This window comes from Orycteropus afer, unplaced genomic scaffold, assembly GCF_000298275.1.
Source record: "Orycteropus afer afer isolate SDZICR_OR568_19922 unplaced genomic scaffold, OryAfe1.0 scaffold00014, whole genome shotgun sequence".
NCBI lineage: Eukaryota > Metazoa > Chordata > Mammalia > Tubulidentata > Orycteropodidae > Orycteropus > Orycteropus afer.
Window position 1 is genome coordinate 20962381 of NW_006921601.1, and position 23206 is coordinate 20985586.

At 40.0% G+C, this 23206-nt stretch overlaps 1 protein-coding gene across 1 annotated transcript in view; it reads left to right on the top strand.

Moving 5' to 3' along the window:
- Positions 1–23206, top strand: part of NELL1 (neural EGFL like 1) — a 1238690-nt gene that overhangs the window by 775589 nt on the left and 439895 nt on the right. The window contains exon 14 of the mRNA XM_007955935.2: positions 12773–12895. Within this exon, the coding sequence (XP_007954126.1) occupies positions 12773–12895 (123 nt within the window). The remainder of the gene's footprint in view (positions 1–12772; positions 12896–23206) is intronic.

A 23206-nucleotide genomic window follows, 5' to 3' on the forward strand; every position in this document is an offset into this window, starting at 1 on the left:
TATTAAATGTCTCTATTGGCCAGACTAGTGAATTCTGTGCCTAAGGCACTTGACTGCTAACCAGAAGGCTGGCAGTTCAAACCCACCAGCCACTCCTCGGGAGGAAGATGGGGCAATCTACTTCCGTAGTGATACTGCCTTGGAAACCCAAGGAGGAGTCACTATGAGTTGGGTCCGACTCGATGGCACATAACAACAACAATAGTCTTCTGCTACTGTGCCTGTCCTGTGGCTTCCAGCCTCCCTACCCCCTGTCCAGTACTCACCCACTGTACCCCAGACTTGTTCTAAACTGTGAAATTGTTCTATCCATATTGTCAATTAAGTTGTAGCCCCTTGGCTGTAGTGACCCCTTGGATATCGTTTCCCACTATCTTTTGAAAAACTAAAAAATAGGGTTAAACATCTCAATCTTTTTACTTCTACCCTGGGAGATTTTTAAAATGCATATGCCTGGATTCCAGCAGGAAGTTTTTGATTCAGTTGATCTGGTCAATTGCTAGGCAACTGATCACAGATGATGTAATGTGTGATCAATAAGATCTGGGAGCTGGATCCAGACCAGTGATTCTCAAACTGGTTTTTGGATCAGCAGCATCAGCCTCACATAGGAACTTACTAGAAATCCACATCCCAGCCCCACCCCAGACTGACGGAATAAGAAACTTTAAGGGTAGGACCAAGCAATCTGTCTTTTAATAAACCTCCATGTGATTCTGATGCATGCCAAAGTTTGGAGACTACTGATCTGGACTAACATTGTAAGGAAGGGAAAGAGGTTCAAGGTCTACTCAGCTAATACTATTATGTCATAGCCTAAAGATGGATCAGGCACAGATGTAAATCTCGGACTAAAATCAGATACCAAGCATCTGAGCAGGCAGAATATGAGATCCACGTTGGCAACTCACCATGCCAAGCAGGTCTCTTATCAGGAAGTAGGGCCTATTCCTGGCAGGTCATGATGAGAGTGTGAGCTTTGGAGAAATGCTGCCCTGAGTTCAGTATATATTCAGTATATATACTCATCATAAAACATACTGTCCAGAAATTATTGCTACTGTTATTATTTTGCTCCTCATTATTATTCCAATCCAAGAACCATCAATACATGATCTGTGGGCTGTCATGTTTCTCTCCTGTGTCCTTAACAGATAAAAGATAACTCTAGCAGTCTTCCCACTTCACTCGGATTAGATCCTGAATCCTTTCTAATATACACTCCAGGCAACTACTTCAGTGCTAGGGTTCACGATAAACCTCATTTGACACCCTTTCTTTTTAGAGAGATTCCTGTCCTCCTTTTTTTCCCTGCCCACATTTACTGAGCACCTGCTGTGTTTGTGTCCAGTAGTTCTTCACTGGAAACCACATATGCAGTTAAAATTTTTCTGGTAGCAGTGTTAGGAATAATAAAAAGGAGCACATGAAATTAATTTTAATAATTGTTTACATAATACAGTATATCTAAAATTTTACCATTTCAACATGTGATCAGTATGAAAGTCTTTCATGAGATATTTTACATTCTTCTCTTTGAAATAAAATCTTTGATACTGACTGTGTATTTGGCATTTAAAGTACATATCAATTCAGACTAGCCATGTTTTAAGGGTTCAGTAGTCACATATGGCTAGTGGCTGCCATATTGGAGTATGCAGCTTTAGGTCCTCAGGTCACAGGCAGAAATAAACCCTGGTCCTAACATGCTTATAGTTTTGCCAGTGACTCAGTCACGGGCAAATCCTGTTTTCTTATAAAAAGTGTTGTTATGCTCCAACCTGGATTTCAGTAAAGAACAGAGTAATATAATCTGTGGTAGAAGAGAATGCTCAGCATCTTGGTTTGGTATCTGTCTTCTTGCTTCTACATCTTGTGTGTATGACCTGAGACATCAACCCTACTTACAGCCTGCAGGTCATATGTCTTCTGATCTCTTTGTGTACAATGTGAGTATAGGCTCGACTCCATGTTGCTGGTAAACATGTGTTTCTTCTGTCCTACCTTGATAATAATTCATAATCACGTGGAGATCAAGCCGTTTATTGAGCTTCTGCTCTAATGTGCTAGGCATTGTGCTAAGCAATTCGTGTGTAAGGTGATGCTAAATCTATCAATGCCTTCCAACCATGCTTAGAATACAAACTGTATTATCTAAAAAGATCTAGCTGATTTGAGCTATGGCTACCTGGTCGACCTGATTTTCTACCATAACTCTGTTTCCTCACTCGAGCCTGCCACCCATGCCTCCTGGTTCTTCTTTTATCCCACTTCAGGCCTCTTGCTATTCTGTCTGCCTAGACTGCCCTTCCCCAGGACAATTGAATGACTTACTCCTTCATTTAATCCAGGTCTTTTTTTATGTGTCCTCAGAGAAGCCTTCCCCAACCTCTTGGTCTAATTTAGGACCCTCATCACTCTCTATCCTCTTACTTGGCTTTATTGTTGTTAATATTAATTGTCACTACTTGAAATTGTATTACATATTTCTTTACATTTTAATTATTGTTTGTCTCCCAACTAGAGTACAAGCTCCACCGTGGCAGAATATTTATCTTGTTTGTTCACCATTTTGTTTTCTTTGTTTACCACAATATAAGCACTTCATAGGTACAGCATTGTTGTTAGTTGCCATCAGCTGATTCCAACTCATCGTGACTCCATGTGTGCAGAATAGCACTGTCCATTGGTTTTCAAGGCTGTGACCTTTCACAAGCAGATTGACTATAGGTGGCTTCAAACTACAAACTTCTCAACTAGCAGTTGAGTGCTTAAGCATATGTGCCACTCAGGGACTCCATGCACATGATAAATATGTGAATAACTTCATGCAGACATTATCTCATTACAAACCTTTTGCATTAAATGAGAAACAAGTGAAAAAGATCATTTGTAACTTGCATAAGTTCAGTCATGTGGCAGAAGTGAGATTTTAACCCTAGCTGATCTATTTCCAGAGCTCAGATTTCTCATCATTACACTTTCCTACCTCTAGGGGAGGCGCTCCGGTGGCATAGCGCTTCAGGCACTTGACTGCTAACCAGAAGGCTGGTAGTTCAAAACCCCCAGCCACTCCTCAGAAGGAAGACCAGTGTGGTGTAGTAAATTACTTTGTGTGGCTTTTCTACCCATAAGTCTTTGTAAACTCCAAGGTGGGATTTTCTGTGAGCAAGTGAGGAGCTCCTGATTACTGAAGTTGTCCACCTGGAGTATTTCTTTTGGGTGTGGCACAAAACAATTTCTGGGAGGTGCCCACTCTCTCTCAGGTGCTTAGAGTTCTGATGCTATCATTGGCTAATTTGATCACCCTGCCGGGCTCACAAGGAGGCCTTGTAGAGGCAGAACTCTCTCTGACTGCTGGTTGAGGAAGATGTGCTGCTGCAAGAGACACGTGCTCCTGAAAGAGACACATGCTGCTGGGAGAGAGATGCAAGAGACACGCATTGCTGAGTGAGACACAGAGGGACCAGCCCTGCTGGGAAAGAGACTGTGAGAGACTCTTGGCTGAGGGACGGTGGGCTGGGAGAGAGACTGAGCGTTTTCCCTGAACTAGAATTGTAGCCTGTGGTGCTTCTCTAATAAACCTCATAATCTGTGAGTTCTGTGTGGCCACTGCAGTGAATTATTGAACCCAGGAGACACTTGGTGGTGCTTTGGGAGGAACGGTTGGAGAAAGGACTGGAGGGAGGCAGCATGTCTGGCCTTGCAGTAATAGGCCTTGGGTTACTGCTGGTAATCTTGTCTTCCTCTTGTGGGATTAGAGGAGGTCAGAACATGTGGCCTCCCTGTCCTTTTTGCAACTGGGTAATCTGCTTCCTTAAGAATTTACCTCTAGCGTGCATGAGACCATGCCTCTGACCTCTGCCTATGCTCCTGGGTTCCTGTACATCCTTAAAAAATATCATAATAAAAACATTTTGACCTTCTTGATACTATTTTCTATTTTCTCCTCAATTAATACATTGTTGTTAGATAGCAATAGCCAGAGGAACTGGATATAGAGTTTAGTGACAGGTTTCAGCAGTGTTGTCAATGTATATACATTGCAGTTTGCAGGGCAGTCAGTTAGTTGATGTTCATGAAAGTACATCTTAATTGCTGCAAAATTGCCCCCTCTTTGGTATTTCTTTAGAGTCTCTCTCTGTTAGGTGATAACTGAAGTCTTTGCAGAATAAAGACAGAGTAAGGCAAGTGACAGATAGTGAGACATCCTTTAATACACCTCATTTGAGGATGGGAAGCTGCCTCAGAGCAACAAACACAGAGCCTGTCTGGTGCTTTGATTTTCATTTCAGGCCAGTTCCACAAAACACTGTTGAGCACCTGCTCAACTCTAGGCCCTGGGCTCAGAGCCAGGGCAACTGTCCTGGTTATCTATTGCTGTGTAATGACCACCTCAAACTCATTGGTGTAAAACAACCACCATTTTACTATGCTTATAAATTCTATGGGTAAAGAATCCAGACAAGGCACAGCAGGAAGGGCTTGGTTTCTCCATGGCATCTGGGCTTTTGGTGAGACGACTCCAAGTGCTCAGGGAACACAAAACCTGGGAGAGGAAATCATCTGGAGGCTCCTTCATTCACATGACTGGTGCCTGGATTGGGATGACTGCAAGGCTGGCTCAAATAGGACTATTGACTAGAGCATGTACACAGGGCTTCTCCGTGTGTCTTTGACTATTGGGTTCTGAGAGGGAAGATTCTGAGATGGTGCATGCAGAGAACAAGTATTCCAGATGCTGCCAGACTTCTGACAGCTTTGGAAATCACCAGCATCGTGTCTGCTGGATTGTGTTGATCCTAAACAGATTTCTAAGGTCAGCCCCCATGCAAGGAAAGGCTAATTGGACTCCATCTCTTAATGGGGAGTGGCAAGGTTACAATCAAGGAGAGCATGTATGATGAAACATGCTGTTGCAGCCATCTTGGGAAAATATAATCTGCCATAGATAGATACAGAGAAGAAAACGATACTCATTACCACATATGACAACCAGAAGTTTGCCAAGTGCTGACAGACAGGACAGACACGTCAGAGATCCTCCAGGCAACCTCCTTGTTTTATAAATATATACATGGCAAAACATTTGATGGTTTAATAATCTTCACATATACATTTCAATGGCATTAATTATTATTCATCCATCACCTTACCTGTTCCCAAATTATACCATTACCCTTAACAGATGCCCAGTGTCCCCTAATCATTGAGTCTTCCCTTCCTCCCTCCCTCTTGCTTGCCCCCCATGGAATGAGTGTTGCTTCCCAAAGCACAGTTAGATAAATGTATGGAGACCAAAGCTTATTAGTGACTATGGTGTGAAAAATTGTATAGAAGGTTTGGTATTGTGGTGGTTAAAGTTGTGTGTCGACTTGGCTGGACCTGGTTGAGTGGCTGGGCAGCTGGATGTAGTTATTCCCCATGGTGAGATTGGTAATTAACTCCATGGTTTTATCTAGAGGATTAGCTGAGTAGCTGCTTTAGGCAAGCTGTCTGCTTCCACTATATAACAAGACCTTTGAGGAAGGTCTTCAGCTTTTTGGCACACTTGAACCCTGCATGTAGCCAAGTTGTTGTTCAACAGCCTGCCATGCCCTGCCTATTTTAGGACTTCTGGATTTGAATTAGTGGCCTGGTGTGGTGTTTGGTAACAAGGGGACTGCGCCTTTTTGTCTGTGGACCTTGGGTTTTTCAGCCTCAGCAGTCAGCAGCTGTCTGAGTGAAGAAAAGCCTCCAGCTTCAGCTGGGCTGGGAGAAGGAGGCAGAGATGAAGCCCAATGTTGAGGGGCTTTCCTCCAGTCCCTAGAGCCTGATTCTTCGAACTCAGACTTAATGCCTCCTAACTGTAAGAGAGTCAACTCCTGTTTGTTAAAGCCATCCCATTTGTGGTATTTTCTGTTACAGCAGCATGGCAGTAACCAAAAGAGATCTGGAGGAAGAATTCACTGGGAATGAGGGGATATATTGGAAAACAGGGTAATGGAAACAGACATTTCCTAGGGCTCTGTGATTTCATCATCTTTTACTCTGGGAGCTTGTAAGTCATCGGAACCCTAGAGCATCTGGACAAGGTGTCACAGTTACTGATGGAAGAGGAACAAAAGGGATTTTCTCCTTTGCCAGTCTTCTTACAATTTCCCTTTGTTTTTCTGTACTATCACTTGGTTTCAGAAAGGCAAAGAACAACACATTCAGACCAGGATTCCCTGAAGGAGAAGCCAAACTTCTGTGATAAATAAGAAAATTAACACACCATTATTTTTCTTGACATGTTTCATTTTTAGACACGTTTCTTCAGAGTTCCTCTGGGTAGTTGTGAAACCAAAAGAATCATAAGCCAGGCTTGTCATAGGAGAGAGATAAAGGGCCTCAGAAAAAGGACCACTTTGGGAATGCTTACATGACCAGGACATAAAACTGAAGTCAAACAACAGTTTTACTTCTTTCTTTTATACTAGTTTTCAATATTCCTATTGGACTGGGTCTTTTAAAAGAAACCAGAAACATTAGTACAAAGTACTGAGCTTCATTAATTTTGTTATTTCATGATGCATCTCTAAATTCTCTCTGTGAAAGAAAACTAACATTGACTGTTATATATATTCCTTGACTTGTATGCTGCTCTGCACTTTGTCACGCCCTCTCAGTTAATCTCCCCAGGAGCTCCATGCAGTAGATCTTATTGCTCCCATTTTCATTTGACATCACTGAAGTTCAGAGACATTAAATATCTTCCTAAGGTCACAGAGCAAGCAAGGGACAAAACTGAATTTGGACACAGGTCCTTTGTTTTTAGGAAAAATGTGTTCTAGGGGCTGATGACGTAGTGCCTAAGGCACTTGACTGCTAACCAGAAGGCTGGCAGTTCATACCCAGCAGCCACTCCTGGGAAGGCAAGTTGGGCAATTTACTTCCGTAGTGATACCGCCTCAGAAACCCAAGGAGGGGTCGCTATGAGTCAGATCTGACTTGATGGCAGTGCGTTTGATTTTTTGGTTTTGGTTTAAGGTCACAGAGCAACCAAGGGACAAAATTGAATTTGGACACAGGTCCTTTCTTTTCTAGAAAAAATGTGTTCTAGGGGCTATAGAAAGAAGTTTTGGTGGTACCGTCTGTGAGGTATTTGGCTGCTAACCAGAAGGTCGTCAGTTCAAACCCACCAGCTGCTTTTTAGGAGGAAGATGGGACAATTTACTTCTGCAAAGATTTACAGCCTTGGAAACCTAATGGGGGTCATTTTGAGTAGAAATTGACTCGATAGTAGTGAGTTTGGAGAGGCTATAGAAGAGAGTAACAGAGCTCCTAGTAAAATATCCCTGGAATTATTAGGGAAAGCTTCATGGTAAACATAGGCCAACGCCACACTGTGATGTTGATGATGATGATAATAACAATATTGGCCTCTTCCAATTTTAGAGGATCTACTATATACAAAAAATGGTGCTAGATACTTTACAAAGTTACTTTCATTACATAAATGTATCCTGAGCATCACCTCTGTAGCAGGATATGTTAGGAGCTGAGGAAACAAAAACTAAGGCAAGTTGTTTACTCTTTAGTCATGGTATCATTATTTATACTTCACATACAGATATAGAATATACAGGTTGGTTGTAAAAATTCAAAAGTACGAAGTGAATAAAATAAATAATGTAAGTCCCTCCCATTTCTCCTCTATCCACTCTCCCAGAAGTCACTATTAATAGTATAATATACATTCTTAAATATTTCTCTATGCATGTATAAATATTATATAGAAATTACTAATATATCTCCATATTTAATATATTATGACATATATCCAAGAAGAAGGGCACTTGTTGAATTACTACTTTGTCTTTTGCTTCTCATTGCTGTAATGGAATGAGAAGAATAGATGCTAATTCTGTATCTTCTCTCCTCTGCACTGCCTTTTCTGCAACCCTACTCCAATATTCATTCTGCCCATAACTAGGGCCTTGAGCCAAGGTTGGCTGCTATTCCAGTGGGGTCATTGTAATAATTTCATATGCTACATGAGAGGTTACTTTGAACCAGGTAAAGACACAAGCCAACCAGACCCCCAAACTGGGGGCATTCACAGCCTTAGTTGAACTGACTGTTTCCATAGATTGTTTGGGTCCTTATTAGTTCTCTAAAGAAAACAATGTGTTAACTGATATTGGACATTGATGCCTTGTCACTGTTACAGAAACAGATTAGCAGAGTCCTTCTGAGCCATTCTGTAAAAGGAAAGGGAGAAGGAAGGAGAAAAGAACAAGATAGCAATGACAGTGCTTAATGAGTGCTCAATAAAAATTAAACAACTCTGGTGGTGTAGTACCTAAGGCATTTGACTGCTAACCAGAAGTCTGGCAGTTCAAACCCACCAGCCACTTGGAAGGAAGGTTGGGCAATCTACTTTAGTAGTGATACCACCTCAGAAACCCAAGGAGGGGTCACTGTGAGTCTGAGCTAATGGCAGTTAATTAACATAACAATTATTATTATCACTATTATTACTAGTGAACAAACAGCTTGCTTTTCATTCTCCTTTGTTCTAAGACCTTTGATATGCCAGCTATTCTTTAATTAAACTCAGGTCATATATCAACAATCCTAAACATGCATTCTTCATTTTCCCAAACTGTTGTTTTGCTTCCTAGGGACTGTAATTCATCCTAAGAAATGTTTATTTGAGTCTGTAGAGGGGTATTGTAATCTGAGTATCTGCACATGCCTATCTGCTCACAATTTTCTGCCTCAACTATCAGCCAATAAAGGAAATAGAACATTTTCTCAACCAATTTTTGCTACTATCTCATGATTAATTGCGGTAGTGGTAGTGTTACTATTAGTAGTACCTTCTTCCTGGACTTGTTGTGAGAATTAACTGAATTAATGTAAGTACTGCTGTTATCGTCATTGTACATAATATAAAACTGAGGCACAGAGAGGTTGAGTAATATACCTAAGTTTACAGGTAGGAAATGGCAAACCGAGGACCATCTAACCCATGTGGTGTGGCTGTGAAGTGTATGTTCTTGACCTGTGTGCCACACACTTGTCTTTTATTGTTTGGAGCATCACCACCAGTTGGGAGGGAATTTGATACTGTCAGAAGGAGGCCATTTCTTCTTTGGGCTTCTCTGTCATTGGATGGAAACTTGGGCACGGCAAAAGTAGTAAATATGGAAGTTTTGCAGCCTTTATCATTTGGAGATGGTGACAGGGATCCTGCTGCCAAAGTCAGGTCTTTTCCGGAAGTACATCTAAGATCTCATTGAGAATTTGGGACCAGTGTAGTAAAAGACAGTCTTCCATTTTTGAAATCGTGGAATCTCTTCCATATATCTTAGTTTAGTTTCAGTCATATCCAGCTTACTTGCAACTGCTCAGTCAGAGTGTGGTTCATCCAGGGTTTCATGAGTCACAGATCTGAGTTACCCCACTTACTAGTTATGTGATTTTAGGAAGATTAATTAACGTTTTTTTGTTTGTTAAATGAGAAAACTTTCACCATAGGATTGTTGGGAGAATTAAATGATAAAATCTATGTAAAGTCTTTAGTTGTTGGTTTAATAATGTTAAAATATTGATAATGTAAAGATTGTAGAAAATCTGGTAGTTTCTCTCTTCAAAGTTAATTGCTTAATAAGGCATTGGTGATAATACATATAATGTTTTAAAATATTTTGATATGATTATCTCCAAAGAAGGAGCCCTGGTGGTATTTAAACTCTCAACTGGTAACCAAAAGGTTAGAAACGACCTGGCTAGGAGCTCTGGTGCCATAGTGCCTAAGGCATTTGACTGCTGACCAGAAGGCTGCTGGTTCAAACCCACTGGCTACTCCTCAGAAGGAAGGTTGGGCAATCTACTTCCATAGTGATAACACCTCAGAAACCCAAGCAGGGGCCACTATGAGTTGGATCTGACTCGATGGCAGTGAGTTTTTGATTATCTGCTCCTATAAAGATTACAGCCTAGAAAGCCCTAAGGGGGAGTTCTACTTTGTTCTATAGTGTGGTTATGAATGTCAGAATTGACTTGATGGTACACAACAACAACAAAATCTTCAAAGAGTTAAAGCTATTAAATTTCAAAGAAATTCCAATGTGGGGTGAAGTTCATGTGGTCTAGAGAACAAGTGTGGAAGGCAAGAGCTTGGGGTTCAAGTGGTATTTGAGGCCAGTCAGGGACATACTTATTCCAGCTGCATTAGAAGAATATTATAGGTGAGGAGGACAACATGAAAAAAGATAGAGAAGTAGGAATGAGCTCCTACATTTGCAGGGCAATGATGGGGTCATGTCATCAGAGAAGGGAATTTGCTTTCAAGACTATTTGGAGACAAGGTTGGATAGGTAAGGATGGACCAGCCTCTGGATGTTTCATAAATCATGGAGTGTGGAGAACCACACTCTCTGTTTGCCTGGAGTGCCCTTCATGGGTACCTCTGGCTGAAAAAAAACAATGCCATTTCTTTAAAGATCAATTTAAATACTACCTCTCTTGCAAGAATACATCTCTCCTCTCCATTCAGCATGAGAGTCTAATGTTTCCCTTATCTCTGGTGACCACACATGCCAGTTTGCTTAGGTCATTCTGAGTTATGTCCATTTTTCTGGTGTAATTATTAGCAGAGCCCTCTTTCCCCTTAAAATATGTCCTGTTTTTATGGTAAAATATAAGGTCACCTACTTATTACACTTATCACTTCTCCCTTATATTCCAGTTAGTTACATATTGAGGTCTAGTGGTCCCTATTAAAAAGTTCATGACAGCGGAGACCATATCTACTCATATTTCCAGTAAAGAATGTAATAATTATTTATTTAACAAATTTAAATAGGAGTTTGAAAACATTTAGAGCGTAAGTCTGAATTCTTAGACATTCTTATGTCCTTGGCATCATCTGGTATTGTACCTGCACATACTAGGTGCTTGATAGGTCTATAAATTTGATTAGACATTCAGGGTTATTCTGTTCTGGAGTGTGCTCGTGATGACTTTAGCAGACTAGAAGCATGTCCTCATAAATCTTCCCTTCACTCTCACTGCTTGCTAACCTATGTAAAGGTTTCTCACTGATACTTTTTGTCGATCTTAAGGCCTAAAGAAAAATTTTCTTTGGAGAATCCAAAATGTTAAATCAAGAGTCAGATGCATGTGTGTGCTTTACTTTTAGTGTAATTGCATGTTGAGAGACTGAAACAGCTCTACTTTGCAGGATTTAACCTTTCTCCTTACTGGGTTGCTGTTAGGAAATTTAAAATAAAAATTAATGAAGATGGATGATATTTTGATTGATTCATGCATCGATTTAATAATTCACTTAAGAAACTATATTGAATTTTTAGTTTTGTTGCAATTAGTGTTATTTCATTAGAGTTTCTAACTGGAATTTCAACTCTTCTTTTATAACCTTTTATGTTGTAAATAACCCTGTTTGATTTTTCTTCTTAAAATTTCTAAGAATTATATTGGCAGAAGTTAAAGCACTAAATAGACATTATAAACTCTCCCATATTGTACAGCATAGTCTTTTGGATGTCTGTTTAAACTCGTTGGTTATAAGAGAAAAGCCTAGTAAGCTATGAAATATTGGTTTCTAACTGAATTTTTTAGTCTATTTGGCAGTGTTAAATATAATCCCCACCACCCTATATTATAGACTAAGATTCCACAGCTATTTGAATATGCATGTGTGTATGTGAATGTGTGTGAGAATGTGTATTTCTATGTGTATGGTTGTGCATATATGTTTGTGTGTATCCATATTATAGCATATCAGGCATCAACCCAGAGGTTGAATTCCAAACTCTCTCAAAATGGGCTGCATGGTCTTTAAATAGAATCCTGAGGGTAAATTCCTTTCCTATTCACAACACAATCAATCCTGTGCTCACCATCATTCCCTGTGGCCAGTGATACTGCTTTGAAAATAGTCATTGGTAAATGTCCCTTTGCCAAGAATATTAGTCAGAACTTCCTTTTTCTTAATCTTCTTTGGTCTAAAGGGTCTGAAAAAGCCATAGAATTTATTTTATGAATTTGGTTCTTTATTTCTTTTTAACTTGCGTAAGGTTCCTCCAACTTCAGCACTGTTGATGTTTTGGGCTGGTTAATTCTGTGTTGTGTGTGTGTTGGGGGTGGTTGTTCCAAGTATTATAGGATACTCAGCAGCATCCCTGGCCTCTACCTGTTTGATACCAGTAGCACCCCTACCCCCAAGCTTGACAACTAAAAATATCTTTGTTGTTGTTGTTATGTGCCGTCGAGTTGGACCCAACTCATAGCAACCCCTCCTTGGGTTTCTGAGGCAGTATCACTATGGAAGTAGCTTCATCTTCCTTCCGAGGAGTGGTGGGTGGGTTTGAACTGCCAGCCTTCTGGTTAGCAGTCAGGTGCCTTAGACACTATGCTGGACATTGCCAAATATCCTCCAAGGGGAGAAGGTAAAAATTCCTTTGGGTTGAAAACCACTGCTCTAAGCCTCTGTAGAAACCCTTTGAGAAGGTGGAGGAACTGACTTTAAAGCTCCACTTGCCAGTTATGTGACTTATGTAAGTCCCTTTCTCTGCAAAGTAGGGATTACAACATTTTTCTTTTATAGCTATTGTGATTTCCACAATATCAGGTATACAAAATGCCAGGCATGTAGCAAGTATCCAATACATTGTGTTTGCTGTCAATCTTATTTGATTGAGTTGTAGCTAACTTTTACACCTCCAGTGAATCCAAGTTCACACAAAGCATCTCCTTTTCTCTCTTGACCTGCAAACAGAACATGACGAATGTGGCAGCGGGCAGCACAACTGTGACAAGAATGCGATCTGTACCAACACTGTCCAGGGACACAGCTGCACTTGCAAACCGGGTTACGTGGGGAACGGGACCATCTGCAGAGGTAGGCTGGCTGCTGAGGCGGATGTTGGGACCGCCACCCTGCTCATGTGGCAGACCATCTTCACCGTCCTGATGGCCGAGCATGGCCAGGGCTTCTGCTCCTGGTTTATCAGTTCTCAAGGGCATTGTTTATCACAGAGCCAGAAAATTGCTGTGGGTCTAGGTTTTGAGTTGGAGAAAAGGCAAGAAGGTAGAGAGGGGCATGGGTCCACAATTTAATGACTGTTCAGTTTGGCCTCTATGCTGAGTTCATGAGGGTATCCCTGATTGCTAATGCATGCTTGTGTTCCTTGTGATCAAACAATTTGAGCATTATTTGAATTAACTTAGAACTAGAAACAACCAAAGTATCCATCAGTACTAGAAGGCTTAGGGAGCCCTGGTGGTACAATGGTTTAAGTGGTTGGCTGCTAGCTGGTAGGTTGGCAGTTCTAACCCTTCCAGTACCTTCATAGGAGAAACACCTGGTCATCTGCTTCCATAAAAATAACAGCCTGTGAAGCCCTATGAAGCACTTATATTTTGTTACATGGGCTTGCTGTTAGTTGCAACTGACTCAGTGACACCCAATAACAACAATTAAAAAAAACAAGCTCACTACCATAGAGTCAATTCTGACTGATAGAGACCTCCATTTGGGTTTCTGAGTCTGTTATTCTTTATGGAAGTAGATCACCCCGTCTTCCTTCTGTGGAGCAGCGGTGGGTTTGAACTGCTGACTTTCTAGTTAGCAGTCAAGTGCCTTATAACCTTGCCACCAGAGCTCGTTAATAACAATAATAAATCGAAACAAAAACCAAAGCCACTGCCATCGAATCGATTCCAACACATAGCGACCCTCGTTGGGTTTCTGAGGTGGTAAACCTTTACAGAAGTAGTCTTCCTTTTGTGGAGTGGCTGGTGGGTTTGAACCACCAACCTTCTGGTTAGCAGTCAGTTGCCTTAAGCACTGTGCTACAAGAACTCTTTAATAACAACAATAGAGGGCTTAAATTCATTTTGGTGTATTTATTTCATGGAATGGAATACAGTGGTTTCAAATTCCTTCTATTTACTCAGAGGGCAAGTGAACATTGTTCAGGCCACACTTGGGATATCTGCTTGAATGGGAAGATTTATGTTTCATCCCCCAGCCCTTGTGTTTGGGAGCAGTTCAGCCATTTGGAAGCCAGCACTCTGGCTTCACTCTGCATTTAGAGTCAAATTCATAGTCATCCCTCTGGCTCATGAGTGCGTTCAGAATCGGGTTGCTGGTTCCCTTCAGTTGGCACCTCTCCTGGCTCTCTCCTTCACTCCCTCAGCATCACAATACTGATTCCTTGCTGTGCCCTGAGCATGCCAACCACATCCCTGTCTCAGGGACATTGTGCTCACTAACCCATCAGACTCCCTGCTGATTCCTTTCAGGTTTCCACTCACAGGTCCCATCATACAGAAACTTTCCTTGATCAACCTATTTAAAATACAACCCCTGGCATTTCTTAGTCTTTTAGAATGCTTGGTTTTTCTTTACAAATACAAAATACAGAACATTACACATTTATAAATTTGTCTCCTTAGTGTCTGCCTTCTACAATGATGCAAGCTCCATGGGAGGAATCATTTAACGTTGTCCCCTTGCTATGTCTCCAGCTACTAGAATGGTGTGTGGCATATAGTTGGTGCTCATTAAATGTGGGTTAACTGACTGAATCAACCAAAAAGAAAAGTTACACAATCACACTGAAAAAGAGGCAGTGTGTACAAAACTCCAGGAATTCCTAGAATGTATGATAATAACAATAGTATTTAACACTCCTTGGAAGGAAGGTTGGGCAATCCTACTTCCGTAGTGATACTGCCTCAGAAACCCAAGGAGGAGTTGCTATGAGTCGGGGCCGACTTGACGGCAAAACAACAACAACATAGTACATATTATTTGCCAGGTGTTGTTCCAGTTCTTTATATCTATCTTCCCATTTAATCACAACCACCATATGAGCAGGTATTATTATCACTCCATTTTAAGTGTCTAAACTGAATCATGAAGGAAACCTGGTGGTGCAGTGCCTAAGACATTTGACTGCTAACCACAAGGTTGGTGGTTCAAACTCACCAGCTGCTCTGTGGAAGCAATCTACTTTCAAAAAGATTTTTACTGCTTGAAAACCCAATGAGGGTCACCATGAGTCAGAATCTACTTGTTCACAATGGGTTTGGTTTGGTTTTATAAAGTGAAACACAGAGATTAATTAACCTGGTCAATGATACCTCCCACCTACCCACTGCCATCAAGTCAATTCCAACTCATAGTGACCCCCATAGGGTTTCCAAGGCTGTAAATCTTAACAGAAATCATTGCCTCATCTTCTTTCTATGGAGTGGCTGGTGGGTTTGAACTGCTGATCTGGTTAGTAGCCAAATGCCTTACCCATTGTGCTACCAGAGCTCCTTTAAGGACACATAGCTAGTACCATTATCAGTAGTTCTCTGCGGAGATGTTCTGACATGCCAATGATGATAGAGAAGTAATTTACACCAGAGACCCCACTGTCATTCATTAGATTGGGGAAGAATTTTAAAGGATTGATTTTATTCACTGTTGGTGAGCATAGGTAAATAGGTAGTTCCATAAAAGACTGGGAGCTCTGGTAGCATAGTGCTTAAGGCACTTGAGTGCTAACCAGAAGGCTGACAGTTCAAACCCACCAGCCACTCCTTGGAAGGAAGATGGGGCAATCTACTGTAGTCATACTGCCTCAGCAACCCAAGGAGGGGTCACTATGAGTCGGGTGCGACTCAACGGTAAACAACAACAACATAAAAGACTAACAAGCATAAATAAGAAAAACTTGCTTGAATGGCAATTTGACAGTGTCTGTTAATGTTTATGGAGCTCTGTTGGTGCAGTGGTTGAGCACTTAGCTGCTAACTGAAAGGTCAGCTCTGTGGGAGAAATATGTGGCAGTCTGCTCTCGTAAAGACTGCAGTTTTGGAAACCATATGGAGCAGTTCTCTTCTTCCCTGTAGGTTACTATGAGATGGAATCAACTTGATGGCAGTTTTTTATTTGTTTGATTAAATGAACATTTATAGTAGATATTCTCTTGAATCAATCAAATTAACCTTTTGAAAGCTTAAAATTTTTTTAAAACCTGAAAAATTTTTTAATTTTATTATTACTATTATTTTATTGTGCTTTAGATGCAAGTTTACAGAGCAGAGTTTGTTTAGGGCAGAGTTAGTCTCAAAGAGTACATGTAAATAAACAGGAAAAAGTGAACATATAAAAATGTTTGTTGCATCTTTGTATTAACTGAAAACCATAAACAACCAAAATATCCATCAGTAATGGAATGATGAAATTTATTTTGGCATTTTTATCTCATGGAATAGCATACAATGCTTTTAAACTAAGTGTATGTATGTATGTATACATAGGCACACACACACACAAACATAATTGGTTTTACCAGTTTATACTTGGTCTTGTATGAGAGGCTATGTGTTTACTTCACCATCACCAACACAGAATAAAAACAATATTTTAAAATTCTTTCCCAATCTAATGCATGAAAATGTCCTGAATGTTCTCCAAGACATATTTTTTAAAAATTATAAAATCAAGTTGCAGGATAATACATAGAGCATCATCACATACCTAATTTGTTATTTATAAAGATTTGTACACATATTTATGTAAATGTATAGAGACTGGAAACATGCAAACTGTTCACACTATTACTCCTGGGGACAGTGTGTGAAAAAAGAGCATTTACTCATTGCTATGAATTCTGTATTATTTGCATCACTTACAGTGGGAATTAATACATTTGTTATTTGTGTGATTTTTAAGTTCCAAGGAGAAGATAAACACACTTATGCTCAACTTTTAAAAGAAGGCTGAGGATATTTCCAAAGCAAAACAAAGACATTAATGTATTTCCTTGGATTACCTAGCCCACTGCTGATACCTGCATGCTAATGCTCTCAATCTGAGAATTGGAGGGATTTGAGTTGAAAGCATTTTTTCAGAATGTCTTACCTCATAGAACAATATTAATTACCCTTGTCCAGTGAGTTTGTGTTTGCCACGTCCTCTCATGCAGTTGTGATAAGTGGTGTCTTTATTACCTTAGTGGAATTCAAAAGTGCAACATTAAAGAAATATGAGATCAAATAATATTCCTTGTGTTCACAGACTCCGAGGGGGAATACATTTTCCCTTGAAGGTTATGAATCAAGGAAAGTAATTTTCTTAAAGTGATCCCCATGGTCAATCATGTTGACCTCAGTGAGATAGGGAGAATTTGTGTTTTATAAATGTTGCATGGGAAGGCAAGGTGGTGTAGTTGGAGAATTGAACAAAGAGCTTGGAAAGCTACAATTTAGGTCTGGTTTCATTACTGGTGAGTTATAATTTGCTATTTTGCATGTTGAAATTTGGTTAGTACCAGCTTCTCTGTTTTATCTGATAATGTTATTGGTAACAGGTCCCTTGGAGGTATAATTGGATTGCAGCTGGCCGCTAACCTAAAGGTTGGTGGTTTGGACTCACTCAGCTGCTCCATGGAAGAAACACCTGGTGATCTGCTTCTGTAAAGATTACAGCCAAGAAAAAAACCCTTTGGGGCAGCTCTACTCTGTAATCCATGGTGTCATCATGAATATAAGTTCATGTGTCACCATGAGTTGGAATTGACTCAATAGAAACAGGTTTGGACTATTGGTTTTTTGGAGAATCAATTGGAAAGAATTACTAAAGGGATATTAGTATGCTTTAATTTATAAAATTTTTTTTTTTTTCCTTCTCCTCCTATCCCTGTGATGACCCCACCTTATTCCCTTCTTAACTATGCAGTGCTGTTTGCCCAGCTTCCCCTCTGTGTGAATGCTCTCCCTCTGGTGCTGCATGGGCAATTGCTCTATGTTTTGATTTGCATCTCTCTGGTAGCATAGTGCCTAAGGCATTTGACTGCTAACCAGAAGGCTGGCAGTTCAAACCCACCAGCCACTTCTCAGGAGGAAGATTGGGCAATCTACTTCCATAGTGATACCGCCTCAGAAAACCAAGGAGGTGTCGCTATGAGTCGGATCCGACTCCACAGCAGTGAGTTTGGTTTTTGGAATGGCTAATTATTATGAGCATTTCCTAATGTGTTTATTGGCTGCCACTATATCATCTTTTTTTAAAAAAAAAATTATTTTTTATTGTGCTTTAGATGCAAGTTTACAGAGCAGAGTTTGTTTTACATTCAACATTTTGTGTACATTTAGTTTCACTCCCCATATACCATTCCCAACCCTAACCCAGTCTACTCCATTCCCTGCCCAGTAACCACGCCCCCTGTACCTCTCATAGTTATGCATTCCTGTGTGTCCTGCATTTACTCCATGTAAATGTTGCCCTCTGGTATCCTGTGGTCGATTGCTCCAAGGGATGTATTTCCATAGAGTATGTGGGTGCATCACCCTGGGTTGAGTGGTCTGCATGTACATCTTGTTTACTACTGGGCTGAGAGCTAGCCCCTGGGAGTGAGTATTATTCCAGGACCAAAATGTATCCCAGGGTCACAGTATTGGGGGTCTCACTAGACTCTACCTGACCAGTAATTCTGGTCATTATTGTGTTTTTGGACTTTGTCCCATGTTTTTCCTCCCACTCTATCTAGGATCTCCAGTTTTGATTTTTTCCCAAGTGGTTGGCAATGTTAGCCAGGCACCATCTTGTTCTTGTGGTCTTGAGGTCCATCATGTCCTAGGACTGATTACTTCCAAATGCCCTTGGTTCTTTGCACTCTTCTTCACTTCTGATGATAGGAGACCATTAGCTGCATCTTAGATGGTGGCTTGAAAGCTTTTAAGACCCCAGTCGCTATTCACCAATGCAGGTTGAAGAACAAGATTTTTATGTATTTTGTTGTGCCAACTGAGTCTGGTGTCCCCCAGTACTATGGTCCTGAGTCAGTAGATCCATTGGATCTCTCTCTCATAGTGTCTGGCTCTCTGAGATTATTCTATGTCTATCTTCTGTTGTTTCTGTAAGGATTGTGGGTATTTTGTATCACTGTATCTGTGCAAGATTAGCCTCAGCTTAATCTATCCTTGGTTTAGAGTATAATCCTGTTCACTGATACCCATCTGATCTTCTCAGATGTTTATGTATTTTATCAGTAGCCTGGCATTTGGTGTTAATGGTAGTGCAGTATTATGGATATACTGGTTGGTATTAGCGTCTGTCATCTATCGATGACACAATTCGATGTCCTCCCTTTTCCTAATGTTATCTTGGTGGTCACAGATTCTTTCTATACCATCTTTAGTGAAGTGTCTGTTCATGTCCCTTGCCCCTTTTTTAATTGGAGTGCTTATCAACTATAAAATTCTGTACAAAGTGAAAACATGGTTATTCGTATTACGATGATGAAGGAGAGAGGAATATAAGTTCAAGGGTTAGCCTGAACCTCAGCCTTCTACCCAAAATACCCAACTTTGTGTCTCAGTTTCAGGGTATGTATTTCATAGTTAACTTTACTATCCATATCTGAAACATTTGCAGAGAGAGTTGGGAAAAGATAACTAGACAAATTGAACTAATTCTTTTTATTTCCTTAAATTTATAAAAGCTTTCTAAGCATGATGTTGTTCATAAAATTGATTACATCTGGGTAAAAATAAATACTGTTAACACTTCAGTTAATAAGCATAACACAAGGCAGCAGTTTCTAAAACAATACTAATTGATTTGAATTCTCTCAGATGGGTTTTCCTGTTGATTGATGCCCATTTAAGTAGTTCTGGCTTCACTTCCATGGAAGATACCCATTCGTCTTCAACAACAGTCACCAAGTATATGCAAGACACCTTACTAAGTGCTTTCACATAAGTTATCTTATTTAGTTCCTACCATAACCCTGGTTGGTTTTGAATAAGATGCAGGTTAATTTGATATAATATTAGGCAGACTCTAGTTTATGGGACTGCTTCAGTCTCTCATCTCTTCTTTCCCTTTCCTTCCCCCTGCCCTTTGCTTTTCTCCTTCCTCTTCTTCCCTATCTATTTATCATTTAAGTATCTTCTTCTTTCTTTCTTTCTTTTTTTTTTTTTGATGTTTTAACTAGAGACTGAAAACAGCACAATGTCTATATATAATTTTGGTTATACTTTTGATAGGCTAACGTACTTTTGAATCTATGCAGCATCTGTTGCTAAATATTTTGGCATTTGAGGTTAAATTGAGAAAATACTTGCAAATTATTTCAAATCAGATTTGCATAATGTCATATAAGAGTTGGAATTATCTGCAGAAGGGTGATTGTCTGCTTTGCCAGTCTCGCATTAATGCTGGAACCAAAGATGGGCTCTAATTAGGCATCTGACTTACTGATAGAGTAAAGCTTCTCTCTTTTCTGTCATTAGGGCTGGATAAGATGTGGTGATCTTTGAAAGCATTCTTGTCTAATGACTTATGATATTGACATTTATTTCATAAGCATATGGTGAGTGAAAATTCTGTGTCTGGAGCAAAGATCTGGGCACCAAAAGAGCAAAGTGTGTAAGACAAGGCCTCTGGAGATTTCACCATTGACTGCAGGAGAAAGATTGAACAGATGCTTCCAGCCCAGTAGAACAGTTCACAAAATGTTATTATCACATGTGAAGGAGGCTTATGAAGAATTACTCAAAATATAGAGCCACGTGAAAGGCACATGTATTAGGTAGGATTTCTTTGATTTCAAATAATAGAAGTTTACTGACAGGCATGCCATGTAATTAATTTGCAGGACCCAGAGAAAAATGAAATGTGGGACTCCTTGTTCAAAAGCAGGAAAAATTGCTGCTAAAAGTACTAAAATACAAAATTTTTCCTTTCTTCTGACCTCTCTCTCTCTCTTGACCTATCATGATTGATGTTTTTCATTTGGAATTTAGCATTGCTGCCTTGAATATAGGCACACTCCTGAGGCAAGTATAGAACAGACTGCCTGAGACACAGGGACATATATGGCACCCAGTCTGAGGTAGATATACAAACTGACTTTAATATGGGATGACTGTCTATCAGAGAAAAATTATTTCCTTAAAATTTGGTTCATTTTAGAAGCTTCAGGAATCTAAACTCACTGCGGTTGAGGCAACTCCAACTCATAACAACTCTATAGGACAGAGGAGAACTGGTCCATAGCTTTCCAAGGCTATAAATCTTTATGGAAGCAGAGTGCCTCATATTTCTCCCACAGAGCAGCTGGTGAGCTTGAACTGCCAACCTTTTTGGTTAGCAACCAAATCTTTTAACCACTGCACCATTAGGACTCCTCCCTGGAACATAGTTAAATCTTTATTCCAAGGCACTTCAAAATCCCATAGAGATCTGAAAGTCATTCATTATGAGTGTGTTTACAGTGAGTAAGTGTGCAGGAGTGCTGCTCCTTAGAAATTTGTGTTTGATGGGATGTTGGAGACACTGTATACAAGAAAGACACAGAAAGCTAAAAACAGAAGGCCAGGGTCATCTTGATGTAGCCAGAAAAATTAATATGACAGCTCATGCTAAACAAGATCCTGAGTTAAGTAAGTCAAATAGTCACAAGAATACAAGAATATTTTCAGAGACTGCTATGCAATATGGGAAAGGAAGAGGAAGGATGGTGAGGTGTAAGTTTACTATCAAGTATCATTGAAGATAATAAAATTGATAAACTACTTGGCTATGACACAGAGAAGATGATATTTGAGGATTTTGAAGCAAATAGCAAGGGAAATAGGAATGCCTTTTGCAAAAGTACTCAGAGCACTCTAGATATAGTTTTGAAACATGGTTGATATAATGAGGAAGGATTCAGGAAGGTACTGATCTAAAATTCTGCCCTTAGGTGCATGGAAAAGATGTTGAGGAGAATGATGAGGGACAAGGCTGACTGCTATTACAGAATGATTGACCCATTTAGAACTAGGCCCATTTGTAAAAACATTCACACTTGATAAATAGAGATTGTGAGTATATTTCTAACAGTGCACATCTAGTTATAGAGCAATTTCATAACATTTCAAGAAAGGATTTGAAATTGGACCCCATATATGATTGATTTATAAAGGGAGAAGGCATGGTAGAATAGAAGTGGCTTAGGATCAGACTCAGTCTAAGCATCTTGGTAGCACAAGTGGCTCTGCTTCTAGCAACTAGAGTTAGTTTACGAAGGATTATGAAGGAGCATTATGAAGGAATGTGTTACTTTGGTAGTCTTTGAGGTTTTCTTCAGGTTCATATTGAAATAATTGAACCAGGTTAGATTACTGTAAGAAATGGTACTTTTAATTTTTTAGAACATTAGATTATTAGACCATAAATCAGAAGCCTAAAGAAATACTGATGTGAATGTGGATGATAAAATCCTTTTCCATTATGTTCTGCCAGTGACCAGAAAGTGCTGTTAACACAGGGATACAAATTTTAACATACAGTGCTACATTAGTCTGGGTTCTCCGGAGAAAGAGAGTCATTCATATACCCAAATTTTAAGGAATTGGCTCATGCAGTTTTGGAGCTTGGCACGTCCAAAATCTGTAGTTCAGATAGTAAGCTGGAAACTCCAATGGTTTTGTGTCCTGAATTAGTAATCCAAAAAGCAAAAACTAAACTCACTGCCATCGTATGGAATCTGACTCATAGCTACCCCTCATTGGGTTTCTGAGGCAGTACTTCTTCGGAAGTACATTGCCCAATCTGCCTTCCGAGGAGCGGCTGGTAGGTTTGAACCACCAGCCTTCTGGTTAGCAGTAAAATGCCTTAGGCACTACACCTGGCCAAGGGCTGGAAATTCCATCATGATATCTGTGTTATAGTCTTGAAGTAGAATTATTTTCCCATGGGAAATCTCAGTTTTTGCTCTGAAGGACTTCAACTGATTTAATGAAGCCCACTCATACGATGGAAGGTAATCTGCTTTACTTAAGGTCAACTAATTTAATGTTAAAACTAGAAACCAAAAACTGCTAACCCCATTGCATTGGGGTAAATTGGAGTCAATGTCATGAGACAAAGTGTAGGTGAACTGTTGCATGGAAAGTGGATTTACACTGTAAACTTTCACCCAAATCACAAAAAAAAATAAATAAATAAATTTAAAAAAATAACCCAAACCAAACTCATTGCCATGGAGTAGATTCCAACTCTTGGTGACCCCCTGGGTTTCTGAGGCAATCAATCTTTATGGAAGTAGATAGCCAATCTTCCTTCCGCAGAGTGGCTGGTGTGTTTGAACCATCACCCTTCTGGTTAGCAGTCAAATGCCTTAGGCACTATGCTACCAGAGCTCCAATTTAATGTTAAGCA